Source organism: Lathamus discolor, chromosome 5, assembly GCF_037157495.1.
Source record: "Lathamus discolor isolate bLatDis1 chromosome 5, bLatDis1.hap1, whole genome shotgun sequence".
NCBI lineage: Eukaryota > Metazoa > Chordata > Aves > Psittaciformes > Psittacidae > Lathamus > Lathamus discolor.
This window is the reverse complement of record NC_088888.1, coordinates 26779491-26802275: the sequence shown is the minus strand read 5'-3', so window position 1 is coordinate 26802275 and position 22785 is coordinate 26779491. Positions and strand designations below refer to the sequence as shown.

The 22785-nt window shown below is 42.5% G+C and overlaps 1 protein-coding gene across 2 annotated transcripts; it reads left to right on the top strand.

Moving 5' to 3' along the window:
• Positions 1–191: 191 nt before the first annotated feature.
• On the top strand, positions 192–21643 carry CEBPZ (CCAAT enhancer binding protein zeta). 2 transcript variants are annotated; one of them, XM_065680096.1, is made up of 16 exons: positions 192–385; positions 551–2067; positions 3119–3350; positions 3894–4068; positions 8979–9067; positions 9567–9620; positions 10298–10400; positions 10844–10912; positions 12286–12352; positions 13691–13791; positions 15286–15346; positions 16989–17197; positions 18239–18316; positions 18767–18828; positions 18915–18996; positions 19788–21643. In XM_065680096.1, exons 1-16 carry the CDS (start codon positions 233–235, stop codon positions 19925–19927), a joined length of 3192 nt encoding a protein of 1063 aa, XP_065536168.1. In that variant the 5' UTR covers positions 192–232; the 3' UTR covers positions 19928–21643. The 2 variants fall into 2 exon arrangements, with proteins under 2 accessions (XP_065536168.1, XP_065536169.1); XM_065680097.1 differs by having other exon boundaries at positions 196–385; positions 1841–2067.
• Positions 21644–22785: the final 1142 nt, after the last annotated feature.

Here is a 22785-nt window from a genome sequence, read left to right as displayed (position 1 = left end):
TGCATCCCGCCACCTGCGTGAGAACGGGCCGCCGGCTAAACGCAGCTGGGGCGACTGACAGACAAGATCCGATCCGGTTTGTCTGAACCACCCCCCTCTCCCACAGCTTGCTCTCGTTCCCCTCCTCTTTTGGAGAGCTGCTCCCCCGCCACACACACCCCTTACAGGACCCGCGCGCCCGTGGTGCCCCACGGCCGGAAGCCTTGCTAGGAGGTGCTTCCGGCGGGCAGCAATGGCAGCGTTGTGGGACTTTGGCGTGGGGGGCCCGGAGAAGGCGGGCGGCGACAGCGGCGATGAGGAGGGCGATGAAGGAGAAGAAACGGGAGAAGACGGAGATGGAGAAGGGTTCACGCTGGACGAGGTGCTGCGCCTCGGCGGCACCAAGGTAAGGAAGGTGGGGTGGCGGGAGGGAGCGCTAGCACGTGGCTGATGGGCCCCCACACACCCGGGACAAGCCTCTTTAGGGGTGACAGCGGGGCGGGGGCGGGGGTGGGGGGTACGACTGTGGGGAGCGTTCTCCCGTGTCACTGCCGTGTGCTGCCGCCCGCAGCAAGACTACGTGATGCTGAGCGCCGTGGACGAGGCGGAGGAGATGGTGGACGGCGGCAGGAAGGACGCGATCGACGACCTAAAGGAAGGGGAGCTGGAGGCGTTTGTCAACTCCCTGGGGATCAGCAAGTACGCGAAAAGCTGCCTGGTGGTGGAGGAGGATGGCAGCGGCAGCCAGGAGAAAGAGAAACCCCCAAAGAAAGAGAAGAGCAAGAAAGAAACTAGTCTTCCTGCGTTAGAAGAGAAAAAAGATAAAAAAGCCAAGGGAAAGGCAAGCAATGTGAAAGACAGCAAGAAGAAGCAAGCTGCTTCTTCTGGTGAGCAGGGCCAGCACCTTTCAGCAAAGAAAGAGAGGCTGGAAGAAGATTTTGAATTTCATGCTAGGCAAGGGATACTGATCAAACCAGGGGGCAAATGGTATGATCAGGAATACACCAGTGAGTTCTCCCCAGAGCCACAAAATCAGAAGCTTCTCTGCAAGTATAAGGCCTTGGCTCAAAAGCTGTACGAACATGAGATGGACCTGTATAAGAATAAAACAGATTATCAGAAGAAGGCCTCCTCAGCCTGGATGAAGACTGTTGTGTCATCAGGTACCTTGGCTGATAGGATGGCAGCGATGACCCTGCTCATTCAGGACAGTGCTGTCCACAGTATCCAGTTTGTTGAGATCTTGGTAAACCTCATAAAGAAGAAGGGCAGCAGGCATCAGAGCCTCATGGCTTTGGATACTTTCAAGGAGCTTCTCCTTTCAGACCTCTTACCAGACAATCGAAAATTATGGTCTTTCTCACAGCGACCTTTTAACAACATAGAGAAGATGTCAAGTGGCAACAGGGATTCCAGGGACAGGCGGTTGATACTGTGGTACTTTGAGCATCATCTGAAACTGCAGGTGGCAGAGTTTGTGCAAGCGTTAGAAACACTCAGTCATGATTCTCTGACAGCAGTGAAGTCCCGAGCGCTGGCAGCTGCCCACGAGCTTCTCTGTAACAAGCCTGAGCAGGAGAAAGCTCTGCTTGTTCAGCTGGTAAATAAACTGGGAGACCCTCAGAACAAAGTCGCCACCAAAGCCTCTTACCTTTTAGAGACATTACTCCACAAGCATCCAAATATGAAGGGAGTAGTGTGCAGTGAGGTGGAGAGGCTTTTGTACCGGTCAAACATTAATGTGAAAACTCAGTATTACGCCATCTGCTTTCTAAATCAGATAGTCCTCAGTCACGAAGAGAGCGCTCTGGCCAACAAGCTCATAACTTTGTATTTCTGCTTTTTTCGGAACTGCATTAAGAAAAAAGATGTTGAATCCAAAATGCTCAGCGCTCTTCTCTGCGGGGTGAACAGAGCTTACCCGTATGCTGAGACTGGTGATGAGAAGGTGAAAGAGCAAATGGACACGTTGTTTAGAGTTCTGCACCTTGTGAATTTCAGTACCAGCATCCAGGCCCTGATGTTACTGTTCCAGGTGATGGACTCTCAGCAGACTGTGTCAGATAGATACTATGCAGCACTGTACAAGTAAGTGACAGGTTTGGCCTTTGTATAGAAATTTCATTTATGAAGTAGTCATCATTGATATAAAGTTGTAGAAACACTTGTTTTGCTTTTAAGATCTTGTGAGTTCTGTGTCTCACTAGCTAAAAATTTCTGATGGTTTGTGTGAGCTAGAAGAAAGTTCATGTGATTTCTTTGATTTAATGTGGGGATAAAATAAGTGGTAATGATAGGTCCTGAGAACACAACATACATATTGCATCCTTTGCAACTGTTTCCTGGTGGCATGTTGTAATTCCAGATGTTATTTCAAACTTACTGGTGACTTCTGAAATAATTTTTACAGATACTGTGATTTAGTCATGTGATAGCATAAAATATTGTTTCTTTTTACTTTTTTTTTTCATATGGGGAAGGGTGAATATTACTTTAACATATTCTTTAGATCATTTAATTTGTGTAGTTGGAAAGCCTGGTGTTGTAAAGGTTACCTCTCCTTTTGCCCCAGCTGATTGCTTAAGACTCTTTGTAAGGTCCTTGCAGGCTGCTGTTTAGTTGACCAGAGGGAAATTGCTAATTTTTTTATAAAGGGGAACTCGAGCTCCCCCATAATGTGCAAGGCATTTAAAAGCCTTACTGTGACAGGCAGCCTGGAAAAAACGGAGTAGAAAACAAACTTGCTAATACCTGTGTCAGGTCTGATTTGAAGCATGGTGATTACTACCTATTTTCTTTCTATTTTGTTTAACATCTAATTAAATCAGGTCAGTTTATTACTTTGAGTATCTCAGATTTTGAAACTATTTTTAGTTTAACTTGGTTTCTTTATGTTTTCTTACATTTTTTTTTCTTTACTGATACAAGTTTTTTCAATCTTCACACTCCCATCTGTATCTAGAAGTACACAGCTGTTGGCAGTTCAGGGTTGACCATAATGATTTTGAGTGTTGGGGAGCAAGCTGTCACTGGTCTTTTACATGGCACTCTGAAAAACGTAGATGATTTTGTTTACTAGCAATTATTCTCCTATGTGCTTTGTTACAATCAGCAATGTTTTCTCCTGTGTGTTCTACAGGAAGCTTCTAGATCCTGCTTTAGCAACCTGGTCAAAGCCATCCATGTTTCTTAATCTTATCTATAAATCTCTGAAGGCAGATGTAGTGTTACGGCGGGTGAAGGCCTTTGTGAAGAGGTTACTTCAAGTCACTTGTGGACAAATGCCACCCTTCATTTGTGGAACCCTGTACCTTCTGTCTGAGCTTCTGAAAGTAAAACCGGAGTTAAGGGTCCAGTTGCAGGATCATGTGGTATAAGATGATTTCATTATCTCATTGTTTTTTCAATAAGAGCTGTTTTCATAAGCACCTTTCTCTAACCTGCTTAATAGTAATTTGAGAGTTGCTAGTATGTTATGTCATGGAAGAAAGGCCTTGAACGATTAAAAATCTGCATAGATGAAGGCGATTTAAGAATTTCAGTGGGTTTATGGATTTCATTCATGGAGAGAGGACTAATTTGCTAAATGCTGTGTAAGTCAGGAGGTGAACATTGTATGGTCTGTTTGTTTCTTCTGTCTGCTGTCTCTGAAGTAGTGCTAGGCAGGACTGTTTTTTTTTTTTTTTTCCTCTCTTAGGAAGGGAGGGACCATCACATGTGTGTGATGTAAGCTGTTCAGTTTACATCAATTTTAAATCCTGTATCAAGGCCAAAAATTTGTATTGCTTAAACATCAGCCATCATTTGTTTGTATTTTTGTAAGTAGCTTCTTCAGAATTACAGGTGCATTTTTCTAATAGGACAGAATAGAAGTGGAAAGGAAATGCTGTTTGCTAACATTTTCTGTTGTTTAGGAGTCAGATGATGAAGAGTGCTTTAAGGATCAAGAAGAGCCTGAAGAGGATGAGGAAAAATTTGTGGACGCAGATAAAGAAGTAGAAGGTGAAGAGAGGAACACAAAAGAAAACTCTGCTAAGACAAATGATTCAAATTCAGCAGCCTCGTGGGTGCATCATCTGAATTTGGGAGGTAAATTAGCAAAAAAATATAATTAATTTAACTTCTAACATTTTGTAACAGTGTCACATTGATAAACACTTGGAATATTAAGAGATTAAAACATTATTTTAATTTTTAAAATTGATGTAGCCAAGGTAAGATGTGTCACTGCTCATTCAGTTGTGAAGCTTGCTAGCTTTGAACCTCTGTATCCCCGACTCTAAAGGCCAAGGGGCTGACCTTGAGTCTCCCCTGGAGCTTTCTGCCAGAGGCTCCAGGTAGGACCATTTTCCCCGGCTGCGGTGTAGAGTACATTTTTCACATCTGGCCCAGTATGGACTGATCCAAGGGCTACTGCATGAACTATCTCGCGTTTAGTTTGCTCCAAGGCTTGTTGTTGCTCAGGACCCCATTTAAAATCATTCTTCTTCCGGGTCACATGAGAGAGAGGGCTAACAATCAAACTGTAATTTGGGATGTGCATTCTCCAGAGCCCCACAGCACCCAAGAAAGTTTGTGTTTCTTTCGTATTAGTTGGTGGAGACATTGCTGTTATCTTGTTGATCATATCTGTGGGGATCTGGTGACGTCCATCTTGCCATTTTATTCCCAAAAATTGAGTCTCCTGTGCAGGTTTTATGGCAAAACTGGCTTTCAGCAGGATTTGGATTATTTTCCTCCCTTTCTCAAAGACTTTTTCTGCCGTATCACCCCACACAATAATGTCATCAATGTGTTGCAGGTGTTCCGGAGCTTGCCCCTGTGCCAGTGCAGTCTGGATCAGTCTGTGGCAAATGGTAGGGCTGTGTTTTCAGCCCTGGGGCAATCTGTTCCAAGTGTACTGGACGCCCTTCCAAGTAAAAGCAAACTGTGGCCTGCACTCTGCTGCCAAAGGAATTGAGAAAAATGCATTGGCAATATCAGTCATGGCATACCACTTGGCTGCCTTTGACTCCAGTTCATGCTGAAGTTCTAGCGTGTCCGGTACGGCAGCACTCAATGGTGGTGTGACTTCATTCAGGCCACGATAGTCTACTGTTAAGTCTCCACTGTCTGTTAGACTTTCGCATTGGCCATGTGGTGCTATTAATCATCCTGGTTGTATCGTGGTCATTTCACACTGGCCATACGGTGCTATTAATTATCTCTATGGTCATATGGTGAGCGGGTCCTGCTGGTCACTCCCTGACTCTCCAGTCTACGAATCAGCTGATGGATAGGAATCAGGGAGTCTCGGTTGGTGCGGTATTGCTGCCAGTGCACTGTTGTGGTCGCGATTGGCACTTGTTGTTCTTCGACTTTCAGCAACCCTACAACAGAAGGATCCTCTGAGAGACCAGACAAGGTGGACAGCTGCCCAGTTTCCTCTGTCTTCAGAGCAGCAATACCAAAAGCCCATCGGTACCCTTTGGGGTCTTTGAAGTACCCTCTCCTGAGATAGTCTATGCCGAGGATGCATGGAGCCTCCGGACCAGTCACAGTGGGGTGCTTTTGCCACTTCCTCCCAGCCAGGCTGATTTCAGCCTCCAGTACAGTCAATTCTTGGGATCCTCCTGTCACTCGAGAAATATAGATGGGTTCTACTCCTTGACAGCTTGATGGCATCAGGGTACACTGTGCACCGGTATCTAGTAGAGCCTTATACTTCTGTGGGACTGATGTGCCAGGCCATCTGATCCACACAGTCCAGTAAATCCGATTGTCCCCTACCTCCACCTGGCTGCAGGCAGGGCCCCTGTAATAGTGATCACAATGTTGGACACTTACTTCTTGTAGACAGGGATTAGTCTTCTTTATCACAGGAGGTGGAGTAAAATCAGCTCTTCCACTCCATCTGGGAACCTGCTCACCAGAGACTGAAGCCGCAGCTTTCATGGGATGATCATCCTTGACCTTTGGTCTCCTCTTCAATTCATGCACCCATTCCTCCAGAGCTGAGGCAGGTTTTCCATCCCACTTTCTCATGTCTTCTCCTTGATTCCGCAGGTAGAACCGTAGGGTGGCCTGTGGTGTGTACCTCCTATATCTTCTCTCTCGAGCAGTAGGACACCTTTTGCTAATACCTCAGACGGGGGTTGGTACATGTGGGGAGCTGGATAGGTCGTATGGATCATCTCTCAATTGTTTGAACTCCTGGGACAGTTTTTCCACAGCTGAAATGATGGAAGGGGTGAGATTGTCTTTGAACTCTTGGAGTTGACGAATCACTTCATCCACTGTTGGTGGTGCTATGTCGTGCCAGGTCATTAATGCCAGTGAGTGGGCACATGATGATGGTGCATTCCATGTAATATTCCACATGGGTTGTGCACATTCAACTACATCTGGACCTGTGGATGCATTCCCAGCATCAAGCCTGTGACAGATCATCTCTACAATGGCTGATTCCCTCAGAGACTGGATGTCTTTCTCTGTTGTGGCCCAGTTGGCTGAACAACTTGTAACATCATCCTTGTATGAAAACCTTTCCTTCGCAGTTGCCAAGAGCCACCTCTAAAGGCTGAGGGACTGTTTCTCTTTTGCAATTGTTTTGTCAATTCCCCCTTCCCTAGCAAGTGATCCCAGCTGCCTGGCTTCCTACCTTCTAGTTTATGACGGTCGGCCCCATTGTCCCAGCATCAGAGCAACCAGGTAATGATGTGCTCCCCTGGTTGATGGGTAAAATCTTCCCGCATGTTCCGTAGCTTGGTTGAGGTGTGGGGTCGAGACGTTACCTCTTCTTCTTCCTCTGATCCACATAATAATAACTCTTGATCAGATGCTGTTCCGTGTGGTAAGTGCATTGGTTCTTCATCTTTCTTCATTGTATGGGTTTCTTTTTGTGACTCTATTTTGCGTTTCCCTTTGGGTACAGGGGCAACTGATACTGGCATGAATTGGTCCTTTGGTTTAGCTGCAGTGACTGTGGTTGGAATGGCTGCAGTGTCTACCACTAGGGTTAGAGTGGCTGCAGTAGCTGTTGTCAGGGTTGGTGCAGCCGCTGTGCTTGGGGGTTGAGTAGCACCAGCAGCTGCGCTGTCCGTTACTGTCAGGGTTTGAATAGCTGCTGTACGTGTCGCTGGGGTTGGTGTAGCTGCTATACTTGGAGTAGCTGCATTGTCTGTTGTAGTCAGAGTTTGGGTAGCTGCTGTACTTGTTGCTGGGGTTGGTGTAGCTGCTGTGCTTGGAGCTGGAGTAGCTGCGTTGTCTGTTGCTTTGCCATCAGATCCAGAGACATCTTTTTCCCTTTGAAGGTGCTGGATGGTGTTGAACAGGACTCTGTAAGCGTAGGCCAAGCCCCAGCACATTGCCATGATTTGTCCCTCTCTGGTATGACCAGAATGACAACACACCTCATTTAAGTGTTTTGTTAATTTTTCTGGGTTTTGCACTTCAGTGGTGAAATTCCAAGGCACTGGAGGGGCCCACTGGCCTAGATACTTGCCCATACTATTCCACGTACCCTGCCAGTCACGACTGTCCAGCCTTGGGGAAAATCTCTTGGTCTTCCTATGTTGTTGCCTAACCCTAGACAAGACCCAAACCCGACTCTGCTTCACTTTTGAGATCAAACTAAATGGTCGTGGGTAAAGCACACTCTGTATGTGTGCCAACATGCTGATCCCCATCACAATCAGCAGGCAGGTCTCAAGGGTACCAAGAGGCCATTCAGAACCTTCAGAATTCTCAAATGATGCTGTAAAATGGTCTGGTGGGGAAGCTGGGAAGGTAAGGGAATGTCTCCTTCACAGGTTGACCACCCAAGGAGCAGAAAAAAGATGTGTAATGCCAAACACTTCCATTATATACCTCCCAAAGTATAGAGGTGTTGACCACACTGGGAACACAAGCCAGATCAGTTTCGTTACCATAAAGCAGAGTGAAACTAGAACCTTAGCCCAGGCCCCCCACAGCCGATAAACACTAACATAGCAAATACTGGATGTAGGTAAGGTACGACATGCTGAAACTCCAAGATCAAGAGCAACAACTTTGAGAGCCAATAAATCAGCATTGTGACAAGTGACTATTAATCTGAAATAATAAATGCTTATCAAAAATATGATTAGACACACTCTGGTCAGATCTGTTGTTGTTGTAGTGCCCACATTGGGCACTACAAAGAACTGTCTTGGTTTAAGCCCAGCCTGTAACTCAGAACCACGCAGCCACTTGCTCACTCCCTGCCCTTATTCCTCCCCCAGCTCCCAGAGGGATGGGGAGGAGAATCGAAAGAATGTAACTCCTACAGGTTGAGATAAGAGCAGTCCAGTAACTAAGGTGTAACATAAACCACTGCTGCTACCACCAGTAATAATAATGATAAAGGAAATAACAAGGGAAGAGAATACAACCGCTCACCAGCCGCTGACCGATACTCAGCCAGACCCGAGCAGTGATCTAACCCTTCCAGGTAACTGCCCCCAGTTTATATACTGGGCATGATGTGCTGTGGTATGGAATACCTCTTTGGCTAGTTTGGGTCAGGTGTCCTGTCTCTGCTTCCTCCTGGCTTCCCCTCCTCCCTGGCAGAGCATGAGACTCACGAAGTCCTTGGTCAGCGTAAACGTTACTGAGCAACAACTGAAAACATTGGTGTTATCAGTGCTGTTCCCAGGCTGAAAGTCAAAACGACAGCACTGCACCAGCTACTAAGAAGGAGAAAAAGTGACTGCTGCTGCTGAACCCAGGACAAATCTGCTTCTAGCTTCACTCTTTCTTAAGGACTTTTTGGAGCAGAGCAGAGGTTTTCAGGAGCTTCCTTGGAAGCACGCAGGAACTCACCTATACACCTGCCCATACAGTGGGGAAGGGCAGCTGAATATCCTTAGTTGCTACTGAGTGCATCTGTGACCTGTCCAGCTAAGAATGATGGGTAGCATTACTGTCATGGTGAAATGAAAATAATGCTGTCATAAAGTTGCCTGAGGAAATTTGTTTTCCTCTCCTCTGCCCCTCAGGCAGGAAGAGTGGAGCTTCCTATGATCCTATGCACCGGAGTCCCTTATACTGTGGTGCTGAAAGTACAAGCCTTTGGGAACTGAAGAAGGTAAGGCATTCATGTGTTGCAGATTACTGTGTTTATTAGTGTGGCCTTTGGATTTGTAGAGGAGAAAATGAACTTGCTTATTCTTGGGTAGCTACCTGGGAAACATAACAGAAAGGTGAAAGCTGATACGTTGTTCAGCTTTAAGCTTGTATACGTTACACATGATGCTGATATTCTGGATTAGGGGTTAGCAATTTTTAAGTGGAGATTTGGACAGTAAGAATCTGTTCTGACTTTCAGATCTTAGCTTTGTATCACTAAAGCTTTTTATGTAAGTTGGAATGTATTTAGTTCATGCAAGCAAAAGATTAGGAGTTGAAGTTCTTCAGCTGTTCAAGGGCAGAGTACATCAGCCTTGCACTACTGCATGCGTCTGCGGTATTTGTTGAGTTACAGAGCAGTCTTATGACATAGCAGTGTTGTCAGAAGTCATGTCAAGCTGAGTAATGATTGCATTTCTTTTTGGAGTAGAAATAAATAAGCTGTTAATGTTTTTCAGCTTTCTGAACATTTTCATCCATCTGTGGCCCTATTTGCAAGAACAATTCTAGAAGTAAGTGCTTCTTCTAATCTGGAGCTTGGAAGGTTGATTTATGTAAGCTGTCCTTTGACGTTCGAAAAATACATTATAAAGCCTCCTTGCACGCTGCAGCACTGTGATGAACACTGAAATGCAAAGCTTTTCAGGGAATTAAAGTGTGCTATATAGAGGAGACTGCTCACAGAAGTCATTAAGTTGCTAGAAATGTGGGTGTTACATGGTCCTTAAACCTTTTCTAGAGTTTTGGTCTATCTCTTTATTTAACATGAGTTTTTATGTGGGGAGCCCTACTGTTAGAACAAATTCTTTTTTGATACTGTTACGGTATTGTGTCAAAAATACTCAAACTTACATAATTATGTATTTAGAATATTTGTTTTTACTTGAATATATGGTATACAAGTAGTGCTGAAGATTAATTGCTGTTAGCACAGTACATTGCAAGGCAGTTCGTCACTGAAACAAAGTGAGGTAGGTGGTTTTTAGTTAAGAAAATACTGAAATTCCAAAAATAGGAACCTGTACAGGAGTGTATTAACTGGTCAGGTGTATGTGGTGAAGTATCTCCAGGTCTTTGTCTTTGATTTAAAATGTGGTTTAATATTGTTCTTTGTCTGAGTCCTCTGTGTTTAGTTGCTGTCTCTCTAAAATGAAGACCTCAATGATACTTGGCTTTTTAATTCTTTCAGGGAAATCACATTGAGTACTCGGGTGACCCTTTGCAGGATTTCACATTAATGAGATTCTTGGATCGCTTTGTGTACAGAAATCCCAAACTCCATAAAGGCAAAGGTACGAACTTCTGTGTACATATTAGTATATGATCTTGTCCGTTGATGGTGACCAAACTCTTTTGCTCTCAGATTGCCAAGTAGCCCTTGGTGTTTGTCCAGTATTTGGGTGCGTGTCAAGCAACAGAAGTGGGATCAGTATTCAGGAGATGTCTGCAACTCAGAACTAGCTGACAGTCACATACTGCTGCCTCTCACATCCACAGCGCAGAAATTGCTGCTTTCCAGCTGTGCAGCCAACAGTGTGTACTGGTGGATGGGTTTCTTCATTCCCAGGTGCAGGACTTTGCAGTTCCCTCTGTTGGACTGCATGAGGTTCCTGTCAGCCCATTTCTCCAGCCTCCTGTGGTTCTTACGGTTGGCAGCAAAACTCTCTGGTCTGTCAGTCACTCCTCACAGTTTTGTATCAGTAGTAATTTGTTTCTGATTTATGTTTTTCTACAGAAAACACCAGCAGTGTGGTAATGCAGCCAAAGAAGAAGCAGTTTATGAAGGATATGCAGAATCTTGCGGGTAAGATTCTTTTCAGTTAAGATTAGGATGGCTAGAAGATTTTGTCTAGTTACTGTAGATGTGTGTCATCTGCACCATCTGTGCTATTTCTGTTAGCAATAAAAGAAAGTCCTGCCCATCAGGAGTGCAGTGGTGGTGTCTGATGTTCAGGATCAGGTCTAATCTTCTTGTTGAGGGTGTGTGGAATCTCCACAGCTTCAACATTGTATCCTTTGAATCATTTTAAGAACAAATGACATAATCAGTTACTTCAGCTGTTAGCTTCTTGAGTAGTATAGAACATAGTTTCAAATTTGTTTGTATCTGGCAATATGACCACTTAGGGGAGGGCGGGAAAGAGCTAAAGAAAGCCTTGCAATTTATTTGAGGTAATATTTCTAGTTAGAAGATGTCCTTCTGTTGTGATTTAAGGGTTCTTCTATTGTGGTTTAAGAAGAGCAAATTGTTAGGGTACTAATCTTAGGGAGACATAAGTTTATAAATACGAAATATTCTGCTCACAAACATGCCATTCTTTGGCATCCTAGTTTTATGAATATTTGTTGGAGTTTGTAAAAATATCTAAAATTATATAAGAAGGATGGAAGGGATAAACCTAGCTTTGCTAGAGACAAGCCTGGGGGCGGCATGCTAATGTTTGAGGGATAATGTGCCAGTCAGGTCCTTTGCTCTGCTGTTACAGTGGAGGCAGCAAAGACATCAGGGGTTATTGATGTGTTAGAAACCATGGAAACACCTGAGAACTGTCACATAGGAGTTAGGGTTTCTCCCCCGAGAAAGGTGGCAGGATCAGTAGCCCAACTGGAAAGCATCTACATTAATGCACATAACATGGGCAGCAAACAAGAGCAGCCAGTAGCCATCGTGCAACAGGAAAGCTATGACATAGCTGCCATCACAGAAACATGGAGTGCTGCAGTGGGTGGCTGTGAAGCCTTCAGAAGGGATAGGCAAGGAAGAAGAGGTGGTGGGGTGGCCCTGGAGACAGGGTGAGGCTCAGTCCCTTCTTCAGCATGTTCAGCTGGTGTATGATCCTGCGTTGCAGCTGCTGATGTGTATTTCTACTGCCGGGAGGGCTGGGCAGAAGTGGTTCAGTGTTTTAGTGCGTGACAGCAAGTTTGTCTGATTTCCTACTATTTTTTTTCCTTTTTTCTTTTATTTATATTTTTTTAATGCATTCCTGCTGTAGGTGGTTGCAAACCTCTCTCTTTAACTCACTGTCTGTTTGAAGAGGTTTTGAGATAAGCTCCACTTTTCTTAATGGGTGACACTGGGTATCTACATATTTCTGTCTGTGCATGGTGTTTAACCTTGTAAAAGAATAACAGTCATTTTAACCTGAGGTAAAATCAGTTCTGTTTTTCTTTTTGCAGTCAACAGTAAGGAATTCCGTGCCAAAGACGAAAGCAAAATCCCAGCAGATGAAGTGTTTTTTCACAGGTAATGAAATACTTGTGAACAGTCATTTGAAGTGTTGTTTTTTAATGCAGTGCCATCAAAACCCATTGCATTTTGTTAAATATTCTCTGGTATTCCAAGTGTTTTCAAAATTTGATTAATTTGAGTGACTTCTGATGATAGTACTTTCCTTAGAACGTAGATTCAACATCTGTCAAAAGAGCTTAAGAAAGAGTATCACTTACGAAGATAAGCAACCAATGCTTGTAGTCCAAAATTAAGTTGACATTGTAATAAGGAAGCCTTAAATGGCTTCTGGGTTGTAATTCTTATGCATTAGAAGTATATTAAAAAAAGTAATGGAATATATCTTGTTTATGTTGTTAGCATCAAAGCTTATTAGAATGGAACAGTGCAAAAAAAAAAGTCAGAGGAGCTGGTTTTCCCTGTCTTTTTTTATTATAGTCGTAGTTCATGATATAAAAATGTAACTGTAATATTAAAATTGAAATGATACACGTATGGCAAAAATTTATTCTTCTTAGCTCAAAATACTGGTTAGTGTCTCCTTAGGAAATCAGTGTTTGAATTAACTTCATTTACTTTGTTGAATTCACTTTGTTTGGTTTTGTTTTGTTTTATTAATATAGTCATTGCTTTTGTGAAATATCGGGTCAATGGAACTTACTATTTTAAATCAATTGATACAATATTGAGGAATGTAATATAAAAAAGAAATTAAAAGTGGTATTAATTTTGAGATTAAAGAAAAGCAGCTTAAAAGCATGCCCCCTATGGAAAGTTAACAGTTGTTAACTGTTAACTGTGATCACACATTTAAAGTCTTCCATACAAAGTGCTGTACTCTTTTGCTCTTGTATCTGCCCAAAATTGCCTTCTGTGTTTGATGGTTCTTTAATATGAAATGGAGAGAAAGTGGTTTAAAATGGCTGACAGAAGGTAGAACTAAGCATGCAGAAGAAGAAGGCTACAGGGGAAGATTTAGTAGAACTTAATGAGTGAATCCCCCCCCCCCCCCCCCAATTAGATTCATGTTGAACTTGATACTTTCTTTCTTATCAGTATAAGGCAGATTTTCACATCTTTCTTATACCCTTTTATAAATTCAGTTGTGTTCAGAATGATTTCTGGCACCTTTGGCTGTGAAACATGTTTAAAATCTTACAGTAATTGTTTATATTCTTTGAAACACACAAAATATACATCTCTGATTTGAGATGTGTTTGAAACCATTCCTTAACTGGCAACATACACATGAAACAACTTGCAGAGTTTTGGGCTTTTTTTTTTTTTTTTTATAAACTTGTCATAAAGATCATTACTTGTAATCTTGTGTCTAAGAGCAATGTATTATTTCAGATTTTATTCTAAGTTTGATAAGAGGAGAGAGAAACAAAGGCGACAGGATGATGAAGGAAGTGTAGAAGATGTAGATGATGATGAATTTGAAAGAGCGTTGGGTAAGGTTGGGTTTTTTTTCCTTGTAGTAACTATGCCAGTATTTCCTGCTTTTGCAGATAATTAATTTATCCTTTCCATAGTTTATATTGTATAAAAGGGCCAGATACAGGAATATGGAAGTGGAAAAAAATTGGCTTTCCAGTTCCCTACTACAGCCAGCATTTCATCCTATCCATCACACAAGCCAACTGGATGGCCATCTTGTAACAGAGGTCTTGCTCTCACTACTCCAGTAGTCACTTGTTCAAATGGGTAGAAATTGTCTGATTTTGAACATAAGCTTGTGGGTGGCAGTTCATGCCTTTTTGTTCTTTTCCATATGTAGCCTGAGAGTTAAATAACTTTTTCTACCAGCATGTAACATTTGCTTCTGTTCTTTCTTTACTGCTTGGCCTTTTTCAATCTTCCTTATATTCTTCCTTACATCTTTCATGAGGTTATTTGTTCAGTTAGGTCTGTGGCAAACTTCTGCAGTAGTCTTAGCTCTTCCTGTAGCATGTACTTTGTTTGCTTTGGAATTAGTGTATGATTGGTTCCAGAATATGAGTTTGTTAGTGTACTATAAAATATCCATTAGTTTATGATTTCATATTTTATTTATAGAATAGTACATATATTAAAAAAAGAAACAACAACAAAACCCCAACCCGAACTAACCCCATGAAAACCAGCTAGCTCTCCATAACTGATTTGTACAGTATTCTTAGAGAATTCTGAACTCCCATAGCAGGATTCTTCCTTAGTGACTCAAGTAGCATGGGCAAGAATCTGTTAACAATTGTGTTTGTCATTTTATTGTTAGTACCTCTAAGTTGACTGTCTCTGAGAATTTGATTCACATATTCAAAAGCTTAAATCAAGTACCCTCTAGTGTTAGCGTTTACCCTTTGAAACAAGTTGTAATTTTTCAGGTTTTGTTTCTATCTGCTATTTTGTATGGCTATTTGTTCTTAAGTGAATCTGATGATAGGAGCTTTCATCCTTTAGCCTGCTTGCTTTTCTGTGAAAAATTATAGTGAGTACTTCTTACCTGAAAATTAACATGCAGATTAGCTGGCATGACACTTGCTTGGGGTTTCTTAATTGAGTCTTTGTTCTATCTGGCTTGAAGCAAGTATTGGTATCCCTTGCAATATCCCACCTACCAATTATGTTTGAATCACTGTGCAATTGCATGTCCAGTGTTTCAAACGATTTGTGCCTGCTTCCACAACATCTAGTTCTGGCCAGAAATGACATCCTGGATAAAGAAAATTTTCATTATTTTTCACAGAAAAATTTTTTTCTCAGAAAAAAAATCCAGTTAGCTCTAGGTAACTGTTTTGTAGAGTATTTTGCTATAGAAGCATGAACCCTTTGGTATCAGGGTCCTTTGTTACTGATGCAGATTCTATAAACTGCTCAGAAAAACGATACCTAGAAATAATCTATTTTGCAATTACTTCATATTTCTTTGTTTGACTTTGTAGTGATAAACGATTTTTTTCCCCCAGATGCATTTGAAGCTGCTGATAATGCCATTGATGTTGGCCAGGATGACCTTGATTTTGCTGGGTAAGACTTGAAATTGGTTCTTTCATCTCTTCATGTCTATGTAGAGTTTTATTTTGCAAAGTTGCACAGACCTTTTTCAAAGCCACTCAGAATATCCCCTTGCAAAAAGGGCAGTAGCAGCTGAATGCTGGGTAATGCTGCGTTTCTGCATGTCCCATAATGGAGCATCATGATGCTGTGGTTCTTACAGTCTGCTGGCTTGACACATGAAACCTGTAGTATTTTGTTTATACAATGAAGTGACTCAATAAGCAAGATAAAAATCTTGTTTTTCATGGTGTCAGGTTTCTGTTTGAGAATTACCATGTACAAGAGCAGGTAGAATGGTGCATAATGGTACTGCTGCAATAAGGACTGGTTGAACTAGATCCACTGCAGTAAATAAACTTTGTGAAATCCAGAATCACAGAGCTCAGTTCTCAGGAAGTCAGCAGTTTCATGAATCACAGACTTATATAGGTTGGAAAAGACCTTTTGTCGTGGTTTAAACCCAACCACAAACCTCGTTTGCTCACTCCCCCCCTTCTTGCCCTCCCCCTGTTTCTGGAGGGACGAAGAGGAGAATCAAAAAAAATGCAACTCCCACGGGTTGAGATAAGAACAGCCCAGTAACTAAGGTATAACACAAATCACTGCTGCTACCACTAATAATAATAGTGCTAAAGGAAATAACAAGAGGAAAGAATACAACACCTCAACACCAGCCGACCGATAACTCGCCCCACTCCCCCCAGCCAAGCACTGACCGATACCTCCTCCAACCCTGCAGTCCCTCTAGCCCTTCTGGGTAACTCCCCGTTACATCCTGGGCATGACGTGCTGTGGTATGGAATACCTCTTTGGCTAGCTTGGGTCAGGTGTCCTGTCTCTGCTTCCTCCCGGCCTCCCCTCCTCCCTGGCAGAGCATGAGACTCAGAAAGTCCTTGGCCAGACCAAACATTCGAGCAGCAACTGAAAACATCGGCGTTATCAGCACTGTTCCCAGGCCAAAAGATCAAAACACAGCACTGTACTAGCTCCTAAGAAGGACAAAAATGACTGCTGCTGCTCAACCCAGGACACCTTTAAAATTTAAAAAGACCTTTAATGATTAAGTAGCCTCTTTTGAATCAACACAGAAACTTACTTTCCTTGAGGTGAAAGGTGAATTAAAGCTTAAACTGTTTTTGAAACCTGAACATTTTTGTGAACTGGACTGGTGTGAGTAAAAAATAGTAGAAAGGAGACAAAACCCAAGTAACCATCTAGTACATGAAGAACCATGTTTCCTTACTTAAAGGAAAAAAAAGTATTATTTCTTCATTTAGTAGAGTTTCTAGGGGTAGCAGCAATGTGTGTGTCTTGCAGAAAAGGAGCAAAGGCACGTAGCAGATAAAATACTGAAGCTGACATTTCTGTTAGTTTCATAATAGGATTCTCTTTAGAACTTCTTAAAATGGTTGACTTTTATGATACAGTTCCACATGTTGATGTTGAAAACATCCCCAAGTGCGTAATGCATGTTTCTTTGGTCTCAGCCTACATGTATAGTGGTTTGCAATGATCTTGAACTTTTCTAATGTGGTGTTTGCCAGTAGATGTCATCTGGGTGTAAACAGTATTTTGCCAGGTAAAAGTGTTAAGCTTGTTTTGTATTTTTTAGTAATATAAAAAAGAAAACCAAAGGCAGTAAGAAAAGCCAAAGAAGTGAAGGATCCAGTGCTGACGGGGAGGATTCTGATGATGAAGATGAATTCGGTGATATGGATGATGACGAAGTCTCCTTAGGAAGTATGGAGGAAGACTTTGAAGAGGATATGGATGAAGAGGGAGGTGTATTTATGGATGTGTCTGATGATGATAACAGCCTAGGTAAAGCACCATTTCTTACAAAAAAGAAAAAAAGAGCTTTAAAACTAGGTTATCTAGTATGTAATTACATATATAAATTCAGATTCAGTTACCTAAGTGGGAGGTTTGGCTTTTAAGTAAATAAGTGGCAACAAGTCCTTCTCTGGACAATGAAGTCTTAAGAGAGACATTGGATGGAACAGTCTCCCAAGTGAGAGTGGGAATTTGGCATCTGGGGGTAAAAATTTGCAAGGAAGACTTGTTTCTTTCATTCTGAAAACACTGGCATAACAAAAGTAGCTTTATATACAAATAACTGGCTACAGTAGGCAGAAATATTAAAAACTCTCCAAGAGAAAAATAAAAAGGAGGTGTGCTGCTTGGCAATTTCATTTTTTTTTTTTATTTCTTTAGACCTAGTTAATGTTTGGGTTTCGTTTTTTTTTTTTTAAATGAGGTAACTTTTATTTTAATTGCTGTCTCATAAGTAACAGCTGCTCTTCTAATACAACTATGCACCCAAATTTTTATTACCATTGTAATAATAACTGATCGTTGCACCTTCATGATTTTATTATCTTTTCAACTGAGAAGCACAGCTTACACTGTACACACTTTGCATGGCTGGAAAAGCACAGATTAATGAGGTATTTCAACTAACAACTGAAGGTCACAGGGAGATGATTGAGGGTAGAGGAGGTAAATTATTCATAGCGCTGTTAACACAGTAGTCGTTCATATTATTATTTCACCCAACTTACCAAGTGGACATTTGAGGCATACGTAACACCTGTCTTCATATTTTATGTATCTCAGATTCGTGTTTCATTCCTTTTTGGTGCCATGGAAAAAAGCATAAAGAATGGCACACCACTGACCAATTTTTAATTGTCAGTCTCAGAATTGGTTGTGCGTGCTGTGTTTTAAACTCTTTTAAAGTAATGACTTGGACCACTGTAAACCAAAAGATACCTAAAAAGAAATTTTAGTCTCTGCTGTGCTTTAAATATACGTACATGGTGTGAGAATGAGGGGTTGATGTATCTTTTTCTTTTCTGTCAGACCCAAACAAACAATTGAAGTCTGTGAATAAAAAGGGCAAGAGAAAGAAAGATATGAATTTTGCGGGATCACTTGAAGGTAAGGGAACACTGCCATGATTTCCATGTGAGAAAGCTTAATACAAATACAGTCTGAAGAAATTTGGGTTTTGGTACAGCAGATTATCTACGCTTTTGGATGAATAAACCATGAATTAAAAGGAGGTTGTCCTCAACCACCATTGCCTAATTCAGAGTAACAATCTGCTGTTGGGACTCAAAGCAGGAACTGGAACTCAAAGAAGGAACTTTAGAAGGAAGGATGGAGTTGTACTCACAGTTTGTGCATCTGTTCCTAACATCTGATGCACAGATTTGTGCTATTAGTTCTTGGTTGGAAAGTGCTCATTCCTTTTTTTTTTGGGGGGGGGGAGGTGAAGAATAAGCATTTCTAACAGCTAGTTTAGATGGTCTCAAAAAAATGTTAAAACCCCCACCAAAACCCAACCACATGGTTCTGTTTTGTAAGAATAATGCTTTTTGTTTGAAGGATCCAACCAAGGAAAGAAGAGAAAACTCCAAGATGCCAAGATACTGGCATCTGCAGAGGAGGTGAGTTTGATCAGTACTTAGCAAAAAGTGATCAAGCATTTTACCTGGTTCTTTGTAATAAAATTCTAAAATTTCTCTCTTTAAAGTTTGGCTCTCTGCTGGATGAAAATGTTGGGTCTAAGTTTGATAATATTGGAATCAACGCCATGGCCAACAGAGATAATGCAAGTAAGTGCATGGTACAAACAGCAGAAAGGTGTAATGCTGTTTTACTTCTCTCTCTTTGGGTTCTGTAGTTAACAAGATGTATCTTTTTTAACTGAAATTCACACGTGGTCAGAAGTCACACATAGGGACAGTAGGTCACTGTCGATAAGACATGACTCAGTCAGTTACTAGCCCAGTGCTAATATTAACTGTGTCTACTGGAGAGAACAAGGCTTCAGAAAAGACGAAGAGGCTATCACGTGGCCGTTTCACACTGTAAATAAGGATGGGCAACATGCTGTCTGTCAAGCATTCGTGTGAATTTTGCTCTGATAAAGTGTCCTGGATTCTTGTAAAAGGAAGGCATATGACATGGCCATTTATATACCTACTGGGGTATTTCCTTGCAGTATTGGTGAAGCAAAAGTAGTTCCCCAGAAATAATTCTAATGAATTAAATGTGCATATACTGAATGAATTATCAGTCCTTTGCAGAGCTTTTACAAGTCTTGCTGGTGTCACCTGAAAAATGTGAACAGCAGTGCTCAGACACTGTATACTCCTAACACAAGCATTATCTAGCATTAGTAAAATACAAAGCAATGGCAAGAGCGGTCTTAAACTTTGAGGTGCTGAGAAGGTAGGGTATGTTCTGTGAAATGAAAACCCCAAAACTTTCTCTGGTGTCAAAAACAAAAAGGCAGCTTGTACTTTATTAACATTTATAAATACAGCAGCCAAGTTTTAACTGTTACATGTTTCATCTGTATTTTACATTGTTGAATCCTCATTTCTCACCTTTCCTCTTAAAGATATTAAACAGATCCAGTGGGAAATAGAGCGCGACAAGTGGCTTCACGACCGGGATGTGAAAAGCATCATCAAAAGGAAGAAACAATTCAGGCACAGAGGGCTGAAAAACAGATACAAAGGCAAGAAATCAAAAAGATGAACTGGACATTTTTATGTGGACATTTTTTTACAATAATTATTGTAAAATAATTTTTCAGTCTATCACACACCTTTCTTACTTCAGTTCTTGCTGCTTAACCATGCCATTTGATCATTCTCCCTTATGCCGTGAATTCCAGACCACTCATTGGATTTGTAATACACTGAAAAATAGGAAAATCCATGTCAGCTCCAAGTGAGACATGTCCGAAGGTGAGCCACTTTGTGGCTGTTTTTGTTGAATGTACAGTCCTTCAGTTCCAAGGAGTCTATCCAAGAGTGACACTCCAACCACAGCTCTGTATAACAATAAACACTTCTGCAGTGTCTCCTGGGATAAGTTTTAAGCAAGAATAAAATTGGGTTTACATGAAAGATACAGCAGAAGCTTCAGCCTCCTTCTGAAGCCAACAGCTGCAAACCTACCTTCCAGAATTGATGGGAACTTCTTCTGCATTGTGTATCTGAAATCTGGCAAAAAAGATAAGTCAGAGTTACATTATCCACCATGTTTAGGGCAAATAATTAAATGCACTATTTTTTTAACTAGATTAGTTTTACCTAAGTTTGAGTTCCTTAGTTACAGCCATCATTAAATAATGTGATCTGAATTTCCTTTTTTTTACATTGTATTACAGACTGTATTCAGTTTATTTGTATGTGCAGCCGTGTAATCGCAGTGTTTTCTAAGCTTCCTCACAATTGTGATAACCAAAAACAAGCTACAGATTCACAGGAAGCTGGATGCCTCTAGCAGACTGATGTGCAAATGAAAACTGGGAAAACTACTCTGTTTCCTTACACAGCTTTAGGTGTTTGCTGAATGCTCATGAGGGGTGCTCTGGCAACCCAATATAAAATCATTTAATGATAGGTTTGTGCTAGTTTAATGACTTACAGCAGCTCACAGAAGGATCTTTCCAATGCTAGTACAAGCACAAAGAAAGCATTAAAGCACACTGAGTTGTTAAAAGAGCTCACTGCACCTTCCAGAACTACACCAACTACAGCTTATCTTCTGCAAAGGCATAAAAGAACTAGGACCTAGAATTGAAAAGGAGAAATGAGAAACCATGAATGTCCAGCACTAAGCTAGCAAGACAGGTCCATACACCTCTTCTGCAGATTTTAATTATATATTTTTGTCCTGGGTTTACCAGGAGCCGTTTTGCTCCTTCTTAGTAACTGGTGCAAGCTCTGTGTTTTGACTTCCAGCCTGGGCAGAGAGCTGATAACACCGATTGTTTTCAATTGTTGTTAAGTAATGTTTATTCTGGCCAAGGACTTTGTGAGTCTCATGCTCTGCTGGGGATGAGGGGAGGCCGGGAGGAAGCAGAGACAGGACACCTGACCCAAACTAGCCAAAGAGGTATTCCATACCACAGCACATCATGCCCAGGGAGGTAACTGGGAGTTACCCGGAAGGGCACACTCTCTCTTTGGGGGGGTCGAACTCATTCGGCAGTGGTATCGTATTCTCTTGTTATTTTCTCTTATCAATATTATCATTGGTGGTAGCAGTAGTGATTTCTGTTATACCTTAGTTACTGGGCTGTTCTTAGCTCAACCCGTGGGAGTTACATCCCCTCGATTCTCCTCCCCATCCCTCCAGGAGTGGGGAGGGTCGGGGTGGGGGGTGAGCGGATGAGCTGTGTGGATCGGTTTAAACCATGACAATTTTTTAATAAAAATGCAAAGAAAGATAGCTGAAGTGTAACAGCCTGCCTGCATCTGATAAGAAATGCCAACTGACATAGTGTAGGTGAAGTTAGGCTTGAGCTACTGCTGAAATGGGTGGGCTTGTGCCCTCCAAGCCACTGCAGCAGCTGCCTTTTGGCTGGCACTGGCCGTGCTGGTAGCAGGACTGCCTTCTCCCACAGCTCTGGCAAACCAGCACTATGACCTGCAGAGCCCTGAATGCAAAGTAAGACCACTGCTGTGCAGAGCACATCTTGCAGTACTGAGCTGGTGCTTGGCTTATTTTTGTGTTGCTGAGGCAGAGTCCTAAGTCTGAGAGACTTGAGGGACTGAAGCTGAATCATTGGGAAGATGATGCTGGGTACCTCATGCCAGCAGGGTCTGTTGCCTACCTGGGAAATGTCAAATCACAGAGCCTGTAAGACTTATACCTAAGAAAGGACACCCCTTCAGGGCTGAGCATCAGGTGCCTGAAGGAGGATTGATAACTGCCTCATTGCAGACAGCCTCTCATTTTTAAATGCCTGTTTGAACTGATGCTGTTACTATTCAAACACACAAACCCACCTTTGCTCCTGGGGGTCATGTGCTGCCTTTCAAGAGTGTCTCCATGGTTTTGGCTTTGCAGAACTAAAACAGCAGCTTGTCTTTAACAGCTGTACTCGAGGTTCCGTACAGCAAGCAACACTCCGTGTGTACCTCCACTAACACAAGCCGAGCCAGGTCAGCAGACCCTCATTTCCAACCCCCCGCGCAGGCAGCGTCAGGTGCTCCGAAGGCGCCTCAGGCAGGGAGAAACTCGCTCTGCGCCGGCTGCCATCCCGTCCCCCGGCCGTCCCGCCGTACCTTGGCTGCGGTCCATGGCGCGGTAGAGCAGAAGAGCGCCGAGCAGCCCCGCTGCCTCCAGCACCAGCAGCCCTTTCACGACACGCCGAGCCATCGCTGCCGCTGGGCCACGGCGTCCTTCCGTCACCGACGGTACCGGCCGCACATGCGCCGTTTCCGCGCAACGGGTTGCGCATGCGCCTGTGTCGTCTCGCGTCTACTTTCGGCTGTAATGGTCGGTTGAGCTTGGACGTTTGTGTTTGGGGTCGTGCTGAGGTGATGCCCTGCTGCTGGTACGGGCAGCGGCTGTAGAAGGTGGCAGGAGCTGCCCCAATC